This window comes from Macaca mulatta, chromosome 13, assembly GCF_049350105.2.
Source record: "Macaca mulatta isolate MMU2019108-1 chromosome 13, T2T-MMU8v2.0, whole genome shotgun sequence".
Lineage (NCBI taxonomy): Eukaryota > Metazoa > Chordata > Mammalia > Primates > Cercopithecidae > Macaca > Macaca mulatta.
In genome coordinates this window covers 96390259-96405697 of record NC_133418.1, presented here as the reverse complement: position 1 = coordinate 96405697, position 15439 = coordinate 96390259, and the positions used below count along the sequence as shown (strand labels likewise).

General features: G+C 48.4%; 1 protein-coding gene across 2 annotated transcripts in view; it reads left to right on the top strand.

Moving 5' to 3' along the window:
- The window catches only part of PLB1 (phospholipase B1), a 150034-nt gene that overhangs the window by 78033 nt on the left and 56562 nt on the right, over positions 1-15439 (top strand). For both annotated transcript variants that reach the window (XM_077959806.1, XM_077959805.1), the window contains exons 21-26: positions 1178-1286; positions 6117-6168; positions 7637-7717; positions 10072-10137; positions 10396-10496; positions 14102-14183. In XM_077959806.1, the coding sequence (XP_077815932.1) occupies positions 1178-1286; positions 6117-6168; positions 7637-7717; positions 10072-10137; positions 10396-10496; positions 14102-14183 (491 nt within the window). The remainder of the gene's footprint in view (positions 1-1177; positions 1287-6116; positions 6169-7636; positions 7718-10071; positions 10138-10395; positions 10497-14101; positions 14184-15439) is intronic.

Below are 15439 nucleotides of genomic sequence, written 5' to 3'. Positions count from 1 at the left end.
TATAAAGAACTCTTACAACTCAATAATAAGATGATAACCCAGTTAAAATTGGGCAAATGATCTGAATAAACATTTCTACAAGTGGCTAGTAAGCACATGAAAATATGCTCAACATCAGTAGCCATCAGTGCAAATCAAAACCACCATGAGATATCAATTCACATCCACTAGCATGGTTATAATAGAAAGATAATAAGTGTTGACGGGGATATGGAAATATTGAAGCCCTCCGAAACTGCTGGTGGGAATGTAAAAATGGTGTAGCTGCTTTGAGAAAAGTCCTGGCAGTTCCTTAAAAGGTTAAACAGGGTTAGGGCTAGGGTTAAACAGATACATACATTAAAAGATACATACATTAAAAGATATGTATATCTTTTCTACTCTTAGATACATATCCAAGAGAAATCCACACAAAAACTTGTACACAAATGTTCATAGCAGCATTTTTCATAATACCCAATATGTGGAAATAACCCCAAAGCCCCATCAACTGAAGAATGGATAAATAAAATGTGGTATATCCATACTATGGAATATTATTCAACAATAAAAAGGAATGCAGTACAGATGCATGCTACAACATGGGCGAATGTTGAAAATAGTACGCTAAGTGAAAGAGGCCAGTCACAAAAGGTGTGTTGGGCTATATGATTTCATTCATATGAAATGGCCTGAATAAGCAAGACTACAGAGACAGAGTAGATCCACAATTGCCATGAGGTTGCAGGGAATGGGGAGTGACTGCTAGTGGGTACTGGGTTTCTTTCTGGGGTGATGAAAATGTTCTAAAGTTGATTACATGGTGATGATTGTACAACTATGTGAATATGCTAAAAGTTATTGAACTGTATACTTTAAATTGGTAAATTTTGTGGTAAGTGAATTATATTTCGATAAAGCTACTATATATGTAGTAAAAAAGAAAACTACATGAGAAAAGCATGTAACCCAGACTCACATTTCCTCAGCAATAATTGATGAAACATCTGTTGTGTGCTGCCCTGTTGTTAAGCACTAGCCTGCTGAACGTTTTCTTCCCATGCTGAGCGAAGGTTGGGGTAAGAGTAGGGGCTGTGGAGTGGGGACTCTGCTCCCTAACACCCACTGGTGCTTATCAAAGGAATTTGAAGATTGCTTTGCAGTAGTCACTAAGTGTGTCTTTTCCTTGTATTTGCAGACATCCTCCGGGAATTCAACCCTTCCCTGAAAGGCTTCTCTGTTGGCACTGGGAAAGAAACCAGTTCTAATGCCTTCTTAAACCAGGCTGTGGCAGGAGGCCGAGCTATGTGAGCTGGGGTGACGGGGGCGGTGAACAGCACGGGTCCTCTGGGGACCAGAGAGGGGCTTGGCCTAAACTGGGATTATGGCTGAAGGTTGTAGGGCTTTGTCAGGGGAAGGGGTTTGAGGGCCAAAGGCTGGATGGGGCTGTCTTGGAGGTGTTACAGAAATCTGTGAGCCTACCCTAACACCCACCCCCAGAAACTAGTCACAGTGCACTCTGATGCCAGGCATATGCTCTGAGCAGATTACTTTGCCTGCCTGTAAATCTCACGTAAGACATAGGTTATAAGCGGGCTCACTCTGCATCCCAATTGTCACTGCTATGTCACTGCTGTTTCAGAGTCCTGCTCTCCCTCCCTTCCTCAGCTGTGCCTTTCGGGCTCTAAACTCTGCATCCTTCCAGTGTCCCGGGAAGAGCACCAGCCCTGGGAGGGGAGGCCCTGAGTGCAAGCTCAGTTTCCTCCCTGGCCTCTCTAAGCCTCAGACTCTAAGAGGTGGGGCTGGTTAGGAACCTCTCCCACAGGGCGGTCATGAAGCTCAGATGTCGTGTTGGATATGAAGGTTCTGGTGAGCTGTAAATAGTGGACACATGACACGCATTGGTCAAAATGGTGGTCCTGGCAGTAATGCAGCAAGTGGCAGGCCCACCTCGGGGGAAACATCAGTGAGCACAGCCATGACTGTGTCGTGGCCCCTGGGCCCACCTCGGGGGAAACATCAGTGAGCACAGCCATGACTGTCATGGTCCCTGGGCATGGCCAGGCCGGTCCTCAAGAGTGGGCAGGTCAGCGTTCCCGGGTCCCATCCCTCCACTGCACTCCAAGATTCCAGGGCCTTGAGTGCTACTTGGGTTTGCTGCCTGGTCAGAGAGCAAGTGAATGCCATACCTAATCAAGGAAACATAAATTGGAAGATCCTTTTTTATACTATTTATATTTATTTTTAATTTTTATTTCAACACTTTTTGGGGTACAGGTAGTTTTTGGTTACATGAGTAAGTTCTTTAGTGGTGATTTCTGAGATTTGGGTGTACCTGTCACCTGAGCAGTGTCCACTCTACCCAGTATGTAATCTTTAATCCCTCACCTCTCCCACCCTTCCTCTCTGAGTCCCCAAAGTCCATTTTATCATTTTTTTTTTTTTTGAGACAGGGTCTTGCTCTGTTGCCCAGGCTGGAGTATAGTAGTGCAATCTCAGCTCACAGCAACCTCCACTCCCAGGTTCAAGTGATTCTCCCGCCTCAGCCTCCCAAGTAGCTGGGATCACAGGCACACATCACCATTCTCGGCTAAATTTTGTTTGTATTTTTCAGTAGAGACGGGGTTTCACCATGTTGGCCAGGCTGGTCTTGAACTCCTGACCTCAAGTGATATGCCGGCTAGGCCTCCCAAAGTGCTGGGATTACAGACGTGAACCACCATGCCTGGCCCATTATATCAGACTTATGCCTTTGCATCCTCATAGCTTTGCTCTCCCACTTGTAAGTGAGAACATACAATATTTAGTTTTCCATTCCTGAGTTACTTCACTTAGAATAATGGCTTCCAGCTCCATCCAAGTTGCTGCAAAGCACATTATTTCATTCCTTTTTATGGCTGAGTAGTATTCCATGGTGTATATAGACCACATTTTTTTTTATCCACTTGTTGGTTGATGAGCACTTAGGTTGGTTCTATATCTTTGCAATTGCAAATTGTGCTGCAATAAACATGCATGTGCCTGTGTCTTTTTCATATAACGACTGATTTTCCTTTGGGTAGATACCCAGAAGTGGGATGGCTGGATCGAATGGTGGTTCTGCTTTCAGTTCTTTAGGGAATCTCCACACTGTTTTTCATGGTGGTTGTACTAGTTTACACTCCCACCAGCAGTGTAAAAGTGTTCCCTTTCACCATATCCAGGCCACCATCTATTATTTTTTGACCTTTTAATTATGGCCGTTCTTGCAGGAGTAAAGTGGTATCTTATTGTTTTAATTTGCATTTCCCTGATATTTGGTTATGTTGAGCATTTTTTCATGTTTGTTGTATATCTTCTTTTGAGAATTGACCATTCATGACCTTTGCCCACTTTTTGATGGGATGATTTGGTTTTTTTAGATCCTATGTTTAATCACAATTATCACACTACATTGTGGTTCCTAGGAATCATGTGGTTTGGTTCCTAGATTTCCTGACATCCTTCCAGCTCTCAGCACCATCCTGAGACCATGAGCCACCTAAGTAGCTTTCTTATTCATCACCAGTAGGAAAGGTGACACAGTATCCAAAGTAATGAGTAACACAAACTCCAATAGGTTTAGTTTGTTTGTCTGAGACAGAGTCTCACTCTGTTTCCCAGGCTGGAGTGCAGCGGCACGATCTCGGCTCCCTGCAACCTCTGCCTCCCAGGTTCAAGTGATTCTCCTGCCTCACCCTCCTGAGTAGCTGGGACTATGAGCACATTTTTTGTATGTTTAGTAGAGACAGGGTTTCACCGTGTTAGCCAGGATGGTCTCGATCTCCTGACCTCATGATCTGCCTGCCTTGGCCTCCCAAAGTGCTGGGATTACAGGTGTGAGCCACAGCATCCAGAAGGCCCAATAGGTTTTATGATGAATTCTGGGGCTTTCTTTTCCTTTTGATGTTGATAGAGTTAAAAGGCTACAGGTTTACTGCTCTAATAGTACCATCATCTTGCTTTTTCCAAGCATATGTGGGCTGGTAGTATAAGAGGAAAGACAGTTGTAAGCATGATTAGGTCAGGGAGGCATCCAAGAATGAAACCTTAGAGTCAAGAGCGTAAAAGTAACCAGAATGAATGTGATTCATTTGGCCCTGGGTTTCTGTCCTTGCTTTGCCAGCGGACTTGGGGCTCTCATGCAAGCAATCCAAGCACATCCTGGGTGGCAGGGAAAAGTTGGGGGTTATGATTCCTGTATTACAATAGAAGAAACTATAGCACAGAGAGGCCACATGGCCTGAACAAATGCATCGACTTGACCACATAATCTGGCCTTGTGCCCTGCAGGCTTTATTCCAGGTCTGACAATAGCTATCATGCGGATACAGCAGTGCACCATTTACAAGGCACCCTCACATTTATCATCCCTGTAGTCTGCACAATAAACATGAGATGAACAGAGCAAAACATCAGACTCCCATGTTTTACCAATGATAAACTTGAGCTTCGGCCAGGCACAGTGGCTCACGCATGTAATCCCAGCATTTTGGGAGGCTGAGGTGGGCAGATTACTTGAGGTCAGGAGTTCGAGATCAGCCTGGCCAACATAGTGAAATCCCATCTCTACGAAAAATACAAAAATTAGCCGAGTGTGGTGGCGGGTGCCTGTAATTCCAGTTACTTGGGAGACTGAGGCATGAGAATCGCTTGAACCTGGGAGGTGGAGGTTGCAGGGAACTGAGATCACGCCATTGCACTACAACCTGGGTGACAGCGCAAGACTCAGTCTCAAAAAAAAAGAGTTTCAGAGTGGTTGAGTAATCATCCTCAAACTCTGTTCCATCAACAGAGCAGCTGCTCTGATAACTTCAGATTTACAGATGAGGAAATCAAGGCTCAAAAAGGTTAAGTGACTTACGTGAAGTCCCCATCCAGGTAACCAAATACCTAGTGTACTTTGACTCACATCAGGCCAGGAGGGCAAATAGATAAGACGGGAAGAGGATGACCACTAATGTTTCCTGCTAAGCCCTGTGCCAGGGACTTTGTCAATGATGATGGTGGGAATGATGGCAGAAATAACTCAGTGGTTGCATACTATGTGTCAAGCACTGTCGTAAGTTCTTTATATGGAACCTCATTTAATTTCCCCAACAGCTCTGAGAGAAAGGTATGTTACCATCCCCGTTTCCCAAAGGGAAAAACTGAGGGTTTGCAGGATCAAGTAGTCGGCCAAGGTCTCAGAGCTGGTCATTTGTGGAACCAGGATTCAAACCCTGGCAGTCTGGCACCAGCAGTGGCTCCCATCTGCTGCTCCCAATGACCGTCCAAGATCAGTGAGCTTGTCTCCATTTTGCAGTCTTTTTGAGCTGAGAATTAGAGTCACTTTCACACAGTTAGCAAGAGGCACTTAAGTGTCCAACCCAGGTGCATCTGACTAGACTACATCATCTTAAGGGTAGGAGGGCTTAGACCATGGCACCTGCCAAAATGGGGGGTGCCATGACATGTACATGATGTGAAATATTCACAGGCAAACCTTCTGTTTGCCCTGAACAAGCCTGGCTTGGAAGGAAAAGAAAAGTACACCATACCAAATATGCCAATCAGAAAATAGTCACACTGGTCGGGCGCGGCAGCTCACGCCTGGAATCCCAGCACTTGGGGAGGCCAAGGCGATGGATTGTGAGGTCAGGAGTTTGGGATCAGCCTGGCCAACATGGTGAAACCCCGTCTCCACTAAAAATACAAAAATTAGCTGGGCATGGTGACCCATGGCTGTAATCTCAGCTACTTGGGAGGCTGAATCAGGAGAATTGCTTGAACCCAGGAGGCAGAGGTTGCTGTGAGCTGAGATTGTGCCACTGCACTCCAGTCTGGGCGACAGAGCGAGACTCCATTTCGGGGTGGGGGGAAGAAAAAGAAATAGTCACACTGAGAGTCACCCCCTCCTATGTGCAGTGCTCTGGCCTTCCCAAGCACAGTCACCACCCAACACCCCCACAGTGAAGCATGACTGGGGAAGGAGCTTTGTGACATGGCCTTCAGTCCATTTTCCCGCAGGAGGCCCACCCTGGGCCTTCCTCCACTGTACATTTGATTGCTGTTCTCTCTGCTAAGAGCCCCTGCCAGTCCCCACTCCTCACAGCACTTCCTCTGGTATGTGTCCGCAGGGATTTACCTGTCCAGGCCAGGAGGCTGGTGGACCTGATGAAGAATGACACGGTGAGTCCCTGGGATGGGAAGTAGACAAGAGAAATCCGTGGACACAGAAAAGATCAGCTGTGGATTGAGGGGTGGTTGGGAGCCTGGCGTGGGTTTCTAGCAGACGCATCTGAAGCCTAAAACGCTGCTCCTCTGGAAAGGTGATTCCTGTTTGTTCAGTCAGTCGGCTGTTGAAATTAAACATCTATTGTGAGTCAGGCATCAGGCTGGGGCTGAAGATACACGAAAGAATACAACACAGTCCCGTCCTCAAGGAGCTTGGAAGAGTAGACCAATGTGAAGAATCAAATTATAGAACAGTTGCCACGTGCTGCATCAAAAGGGTTCTGTGAAAGACAGGGTGGGGCGCAGAAGGGACCGGCCCCTCTGCTTAGGATGGTCAGGGAAGGCTTGAGAAGGAGATTTTGGCTGTTATTCTGGGCACACGGCCTATGGGAGAGCCCTGGTCTGCAAGGAGCAGTACCAGAAAATAAAAGTAGAGGAGATGTTTGACCAGGGTTCTGAGAGATGAATATGAGGCTCTCCCTCAAAGGAAAGCATGGGTCTCAATTCAGAGGCTGTTTGCAGGGGTTTCTAGGTGGGTAAAATAAAAAGGAAGATTAGGATGAATTATGTTATATATAATTTAATGTACAACAAAGTCTATTACTGGGATATTTTCAGGGTATTTCTACCCTTAATGTCAAACTTTTCTGGATCTTGTTCTCACCTTCCTCCTTCCACCCTCTTTTGGAAGTGCAGATCAGAGAAGTAAAGCTGTGTAGGCCTGGGGCAATATAAGAGGCTTGAAGGGCCGTGGTTGCCCTGGGGCCATAGTTTATGGAATGTGTATGGCTGTACCCTCTCCACACAGCCCTGTGACTTCACGTACTTCTCCAGGTCCTCCTTGGAGGAGACAGATACCAGAGGTGGCAAAATCTTTTCAGAGCTTGTGCTTAGAGCTGCCACCTTACTCTACCCATCCTCTCTGGCTTGACTAGTTCATAGGCAGAGCTAGTCACCAGTGTGAGTACTCCAAATTTGGAGAGCTCCCTCTTAATGAAAGGTGGTCCTTTCTCTGTTAAGGCAAAATTAGAATTCAGGATTTCTAGAAGATTCTGGAACAAACGTTCCTGTCCCATGGCCAAGACCAGCTTCCTTATCCCCTCCCCACTTCCTTGCTATGCTGGAGATGGAGGAACAGAGCTCAGAGGGCATCTGTATCCACTCCCACCAGGACACGTGGAAACTGTGACGTGTGTGCTTTTGTGTGTGGGCAGAGCCACATGGAAGTTCAGTGATCCCACCTAAAATAATGAACCATTAGCACCTATGATCTCAGGAGCCCAAAACCAAGGAACAGAACATTCGAAAGTCCATGAGACTCTAGTGTGTGAGGACCCATCTTTTCTAGTGTCAAGCACTTTGTGTTTTCCTTGGCTTGACTCTGGGACAAGGTGCTTGACTGTGTGTTTCTTATTCATTTCAGAGGATACACTTTCAGGAAGACTGGAAGATAATAACCCTGTTTATAGGCGGCAATGACCTCTGTGATTTCTGCAGTGATCCGGTAGGTCTGCAGGCCCTTTACTCAAGACTCACCCCCAGAGAAGGATTTTCACAGCCCGGTCACTTGCTCTGCCCGGGAGCAGTACAGCTAAGTTGGGACTCAGGCTCATGGTTTGTCTTGGATCCAGCCTGGGATGAACCCTGAGACTGAGAAGGCATTCACCTCCAGGGAGCCATTCAGCTGGACAAGCAGGGTTGGTTATAAGATTGATCCTGATTAAGTTTCCTATCAAGGGAGCTTGATCATATCATTCTAGAAACCAAGATAACACCCATTGACTAGAAAAATCTTTCCTGTGTTCACAGAGAGTCACAGGTTAGCTCCTTTCCCCAGTCTCCAGTGGCCTTGCGCTCTCCACCTTTGTGCTGTCACTTGTATGGAAAGGTCGAGTTCCTGCAGGCATTTGGGTGAGCTTCAGAGCCACGTCATTCTGGGCCGGTGGGAAACCCAAGATCAAGGCTGCTGCTCCATGGATGCTGCATGTCCTCCTGGAACCTCAGTCTCTGAGCTGATAGAAGCCTGACAGGGCATACCCACTAGTCTCCCACCCACGCCTATGCCAGGAGCAAAGCAGTGGCGAAGGAAACACAGGCCCTGTCCTCAGGAACTCGCACTGCCAGCGGAGAGAGACATGGGCAATTCATCCTGCACAAGGCAGACATCAGGATGTGGTTGTAGGGTTGCACACAGAAGGGAGGTCTAAAAGCAAAGTTGGCTGGCGTGGTGGCTCACACCTGTAATCCCAGCGCTTTGGGAGGCCGAGGCAGACAGATTACCTGAGGTCAGGAGTTCGAGACCAGCCTGGCCAACATGGTGAAACCCCATCTCTACAAAAATACAAAAATTAGCCAGTCATAATGGTGAGTGCCTGTAGTCCCAGTTACTTGGGAGGGTGAGGCAGAAGAATCGCTTGAACAGAGGTGGCAGAGGTTGCAGTGAGCTGAGATCACGCCACTGCACTCCAGCCTGGGTGACAAAGTGAGATTCCATCTCAAAGAAAAAAAAAGCAAAAGTTGCTGTGGGACCCTGGTGTGTGGGGAAGCGGGGGTTGTCGGAGAGATTTACACAGAGCAGGAGACTTTCCAGCTGGAGCTTGAAGATGAGGTTTGTCAGGCAGATAGGGGACCAGCAGAGTCAGGTTTAGGAAGTAGTGGTCTTGCTGTAGCCTGTAAGCACCTACCTGGAGGGACGCCCTGGCCCCCAGGCCCCTCACAACCCACTTTCCTGGCATCAAAGTCACCAGGAGTCAGAGGAGTTTTCAAGCTGTGATCTTAAAGGCCCAGAGGGGAGCCTTGGGGCTGCTGGTGGCCCATGGGGAGGTGGGACCCTGGGCCCCTCCCCTGCTCATGTGAAGTGACACAGCTTTGGTATGTTCCATACAGCAGGGTTTTTCTTTAGATTTCAATCAGAGAAAGAGTTCCACTGCGAGAAACCTTTAAAACCGCAAATATCGAGATCAGGAGAAACAGTTAAAATGTGTTGAGGCTTGGTGTGGCGGGTGTTTCACAGGACCCTCTTCCCCTCTTCCCCTCCCGTTATTGCTTTGATTTGTGTAGGGTGTGCTTTCATACATGTAGGGTGCGCTCAGTAGCCCCAGACACTGAGGATCCAAGCAAAAGAGATCGGGCCATAGGACAGAGGCTGCTCAGGTTGCAGGAGATCTTAGAGGTCATCTGCTCTGACATCCCCGTGTTAGAGGGGCCCAGAGATGTGATGCTCCGGCTCTACAGCTAGTGGATATGGAGTAGGTCCAGAGCTCCACGCAAAAAAACAAACAAAACAAAACAAAAAGAAAAACGGCATTTCCCTGAGGGCCACAGCCATGGCAAACCTGAGGCTGGTGTCGAGGCTGGGGCCCCAAATCATGGGGCTGGTGTCGAGGCTGGGGCCCCAAAGACAAACACTGCATTTCAATATTGCCCACTGTGACTGAATACAGAAAGAAGAGGACCCTGGCCAGGTGCAGTGGCTCACACCTGTAATCCCAGCACTTTGGGAGACCGAGATGGATGGATCACTTGAGCCCAGGACCAGCCTGGGCAACATGGTGAAACCCCATCTCTACCAAAAAACAGAAAAACAAAAAAACAAAAATTAGCCAAGTGTGGTGTCATGTATCCGTGGTCCCAGCTACTTGGGAGGCTGAGGTAGGAGGATTGCTTGAGCCCAGGAGGTGAAGGTTGCAGTGAGCTGTGATCATGCCACTGCACTCCAGCCCAGAAGGCAGAGTGAGACCATGTCTCAAAAACAGAAAGAAAGAAAAAAAAAAAGAAGGACCCAAGAGAGAAAGTAGCCCGGTTCTGTAGAGAGATTTGGTGACAAATGGTGTTCAATGGACACTTCTCTTCCTGCAGGTCCATTATTCTCCCCAGAACTTCACAGACAACATTGGGAAGGCCCTGGACATCCTCCACGCCGAGGTATGGAGGCTAGGCGGTGAGACCTGGCCTAGAGGAAGCTCTGGCGTCCTGCTGAGACCTCCCCGGCAGGTCACCTTTGTTGTGGATCCCAGTCCAGATGCATAGATGGGGAGCAGGGACGGTTGGAGGAAGTGGATGGGGGCAGATGGAAGTCCCTAGACCTGAAACTTCAGCAGGAAGAGCAGGTCCCAAACCCAGGTGAGACCCTGGAGCTGCCCAGCCTCATCCTCTTGGTGACTGATTTTTGCCTTTTCTCAGGTTCCTCGGGCATTTGTGAACCTGGTGACGGTGCTTGAGATCGTCAACCTGAGAGAGCTGTACCAGGAGAAGAAAGTCTACTGCCCAAGGATGATCCTCAGGTCAGACACTTCTCCCCAGTTCTGCTAAGAATCCTAACTGCTAAGGACAGTGGCACCCTTAGCAAATTCCTTAGAAAACCCAAGGGCCAGGCCGGGCGCAGTGGCTCAAGCCTGTAATCCCAGCACTTTGGGAGGCTGAGACGGGTGGATCACGAGGTCAGGAGATTGAGACCATCCTGGCTAACACGGTGAAACCCCGTCTCTACTAAAAAATACAAAAAACTAGCCGGGTGTGGTGGCGGGCACCTGTAGTCCCAGCTACTCGGGAGGCTGAGGCAGGAGAATGGCGTGAACCCGGGAGGCAGTGAGCTGAGATCCAGCCACTGCACTCCAGCCCGGGCGACAGAGCCAGACTCCGTCTCAAAAAAAAAAAAGAAAGAAAGAAAACCCAAGGGCCGAAGTGTGAAAGGGCTGTGACCACCCCATCTTCTAACCTGGAAAGGCCTAAGGGGAGGATATCCCAGGATTTTTCCACCCTGGTATAGGCCTCAGCCCACCTCAGGGTGTGCATGGGGAACTACCCTTGCACCCTGCCTCTGTTGCCATGGCAGCCACAAGGCACCCTCCAGGCCTCCAAGAGGGAAGAGTAAACGCTAGGAATGGAGTCAAGCTGTGTGGGCGAGGCCTGGGGACCGCCCAGGCCACTGCTGGTACCTGCTTCCAAGTGTGTCCAGAGCTGACCTGTCCCCTCCTAGAGGCCCATCTCTAGGACAGGGGTGCCTCTGGTTGGTATGGGTGTTCCATGTAAAGCATTCACAGATACAGGGCCACTGTCACTAGCCAGAGAAGGAGGTCAAACCAGAATCAGCAGGGTCCAGAGGATAGAGTCCTCCCCAGAGAGTAGAAAGCACTGGTCCTGAGAAGCTGCCTGAGAGGACGTCCTCACCCCTCAGCCTCCAGAGCCAGACACCGCTGGCTTCCCCGTCTAATACAGGCTGAGCATCCCTCATCTGAAAATCTGGAATCTGAAATGCTGCAAAATCCAAAACTTTTTTTTTTTTTTTTTGAAACAAGGTCTCACTCTGTCACCCAGGCTGGAGTACAGTGGTGCGATCTCAGCCCACTGCAGCCTCCACCTCCCAGGTTCAAGCAATTCTCCCACCTCAGCCTCCTGAGTAGCTGGGATTACAGGTGTACCACCACGCCCAGCTAATTTTTGTATTTTTAGTAGAGACGGGGTTTTACCATGTTGGCCAAGCTGGTCCCAAACTCCTGATCTCAGGTGATCCACCCTCCTCGGCCTCCCAGAGTGCTGGGATTACAGGCATGAGCCACCACGCCTGACCCAAAATCTAAAACTTTTAAAATGCTAACATGACACCACAAGGGGAAAATTCCACACCTGACCTCGTGTGACAGGTTGTAGTCAAAACACAGGTGCACAGCACGCAGTTTACTCAGCAGCCCCGAAAAGCCCCCTTCAGCTGCGATGCACTATCTTTTCTGGGCATGCCCAGATCCTGTGGCTCAAGCATGCCCACAAAGGGTAGCAAAATGGCACATGTGCAGGCTGGATACTCCAACAGCAGGTTCCCCACGAGGGCTCATGTGGGGCTAAGACCTGCGTGCATTACGCACCTAGTTTTTGCTTATTCTCTGTGTTGTAAAGATGTGGCTGAAAACGATAGCCATAGGGTAATGCAAATATTCCAAAATCAAAAAAAAAAAAAAAAAAAAAAAAAAAAAAAAAAATTCTGAAATGCTTCTGGCTTAAAGCATTTCAGATAAGGGAGACCCAGCCTGTATCACACATCTCCAGGACGGTCAGGAATAAGACGTTTCTCTAAGTGAAGCATGAACGTTTCCCACAGCCTGCCTTCCTGCAAGTTCTCCTCTGGACTGTTAGCTGAGGTCACTGAGGCTGTGCTCCCCTACCCTGCCCCCCCGCTGTGTTACTCAGTACAGGTCCCCATCCCAGCCCTGAGCACATCACATGGTAATTCTTCATATGCCTCTCTCCCCCACAGCCTGTGAACTCAGTCTGAGTCACTGCTAGCACGGTGTAGGGGCTCAGCTGCTGTTTGCTGGATGACTGAATAATTCACATGGGCCAGACTTGCTCTTGGAAGTTAAGGGGTACCTTTCCTGCTCCTCTGCAGATCCACGCCATGCCTCACCTGGGGGACCCAAACTGCACAGGTCCCCTGGAGAAGGCCTCACGGTGCTGTGAGCAGAGACAGGATGGCTGCTGGGTGACACGTGCCTATGAACACAGCTGGTGTCAGGCATGCTATTTCCAACTGCTGACTCATCCCCTGGCTCCCACTTTCTCCAGTCACTGGGCCAAACAGGGGATCGGTGTCTTCACTCCACTTCAGAGCAGCTTACCAGAAGGCCTCCTGCTACCCATCCCGGCAGGGTTTTTTAAACCTTTCAAACTAAAGGTTCAGAATAGGCATTTGCCAGGTCCATTCACAGATCTGAGATGGCCAAGTCACTGAATGTCAAGGTTGGATAGACTCAGGTCACCTTCTCCTGCCACCTCTGCAGTGCCCTGCACTCCCCGCCTCTCCACTGTTTCATTGGGTGGCTGTGCTTTCCTCTGCAGTGCTGAGTCTACAGGGAGCCATCCCTGCTGTTATCACCTCATCCCCCTGGACCAAAAGCCCAGATGTGCCAGATAGCTGGCCAGGTCAGAGATGCAGACTGGATGGAAGCAGTTTAATATAGAGATTTAATATAGAGATTAAGAGCTCAGGTTCAGAGCCAGGCAGACTTAAGTTCAAATCCTAGCTCCCACACTCAGCACCCATGCAACCTTGAGAAAGTTACTCAACCACTCTGAGCCTCGGTTTCCTCATCTCTAAAACAGGGATAATGAGAATACCACTTCTAGAATGGCTGGGAGGACTAAACAAGTTAATAACCATAAAGTTATTATTGCAGTGCTTGGTATACCTTTCAATGTTAATTATTCAATAATAATTACTAAAATACATTCAAATCAATGTATCTCAGCAATTATTATTGTTGTCACTGAAGCATGCCTCATCCACACAGCACTTTCCTCAGACAGCCCCAAGGTGAGTTGGCTCCATAAAAGTCACTCCTACAGATAGCAGAAGAAGTCTATTTCGTTTTCAAGAGCAAATCCAGGTCTAGGAATTTTTCTTTTTTCTTTTTTTTTTTTTCTTCTTTCAAGAGAGAGTCTTGCTCTGTCGCCCAGGCTGGAGTGCAGTGGCACAATCTCGGCTCACTGTAACCTCCGCCTCCCAGGTTCAAGCGATTCTCATGCCTCAGCCTGCTGAGTAGCTGGGACCACAGGCATGCAGCACCATGCCCGGCTAATATTTTGTATTTTTAGTAGAGACGGGGTTTCGCCATGTCAGCCAGCCTGGTCTCGAACTCCTGACCTCAAGGGATCTGCCCACCTCGCCCACCAAAGTGCTGGGATTATAGGCGTGAGCCACCGCTCCTGGCCTGGAAATTTTCTTTAGCTTCGTTTGGTGTGGTCAGCAGGTCAGCCAGCCAGGCTCCTCATTAGCACAGATTTCTGAACTCCAAGTTAAAAGAAATATATTGAGTCTCAAGCCAACGTTTCTGCATTCCTTATTCAGGATGGTGATCTTGATGCAGTGAGGGTTTCTCTTTGGTTTGGTCTGCAGGTCTCTGTGTCCCTGTGTCCTGAAGTTTGATGATAACTCAACAGAACTTGCCACCCTCATCGAATTCAACAAGAAGTTTCAGGTAAGCCGGGAAGGGGGTTCTAAGACTTCCCAGAACTGCTGTGTGATTTGATTCCTCTGTCTAGAGAACAAGTCAATGCTTCAGTAATTTTGACCCTGTGTGGGCGATGACCACTGACTAGTTTGCTGATTTTAAAACACCCTGAGACACAGCGGGGACTGCTATTTGGTTTGTTTGAATTGCACCACAGAACCAAGTCCCTGAACACGAGCCACTGAATCTCAGTTCCTGGTCGTTACATGAAATGAACATTTCCACTTGTCCATGGCAAACATGGATCATGGAAAGAAGTTTCAGAGTGGATCTATCCAGATCCGAACCTCGACTCTGCTCACTGGTTGTGGAACGTTAGACACTTGGGCAATGAAACTTCTCTGAACTTCCAGCTCCTGGGTGGGAAACGGAGGCTGAAAGACTTCCCTGCCTTGAGGGTCTCCAGGGTTCAGTGAGATAAGGTGCATTCCCTCTGCCCTCCGCTCCGATAGAATGGATGTTCTTGGGGAGCACAAGGAGAAAGAAAGTCAGGAGATCATCTCCATATTGTGAGTTGTTCGTTTTAGTCCTTTCTCTAGCACATCTTTGACCAGAACAACTGACTCCCTTAACGATCGAGTTTCTCCCCAACAAAAAATTTATCCAGTCACTCAAAGAGGACAATAGTAGGCCTTTCTTCTAGACTAGGCTGCAAACAGCTGCCAGAGTGGATCCATCCTTCCAGGAGTCCATGGACTCCTTGGGGACAGCACCATTTCCCTGCAGACCATTTTGGGGGCAGCTATACCTGCCAGGTGTATCAGGGCTCAGGGAAATGAACCTGTATGTATTATCCTTTGTGCCTACTACCTAGCACTCGGGATGACTCCCCAGCTGGACTTCCTTTATTTTATTTTGTTTTATTATTTATTTATTTATTTATTTATTTATTTATTTATTTATTTATAATGAGACAGGGTCTCACTTGGTCACCCAGTCTGGAGTGCAGTGGCACAATCTTGGCTCACTGCAGCCTTGACCTCCAAGCCTCAAGTGATCCTCCTGCCTCAGTCCTCCAAGTAGCTGGGACTACAGGTGTGTGCCACCACACCCAGCTACTTTTTGTATTTTTAGTAGAGATTGGGTTTCACTATGTTGCCCAGGCTGGTCTTGGACTCCTGCACACAAGCAATCCACCTGCCTCAGCCTCCCAAAGTGCTGGGATTGCAGGCATGAGCCACCGTGCCAAGCCATACTTTCTTCTACTGTGAGCAGGCACCTGG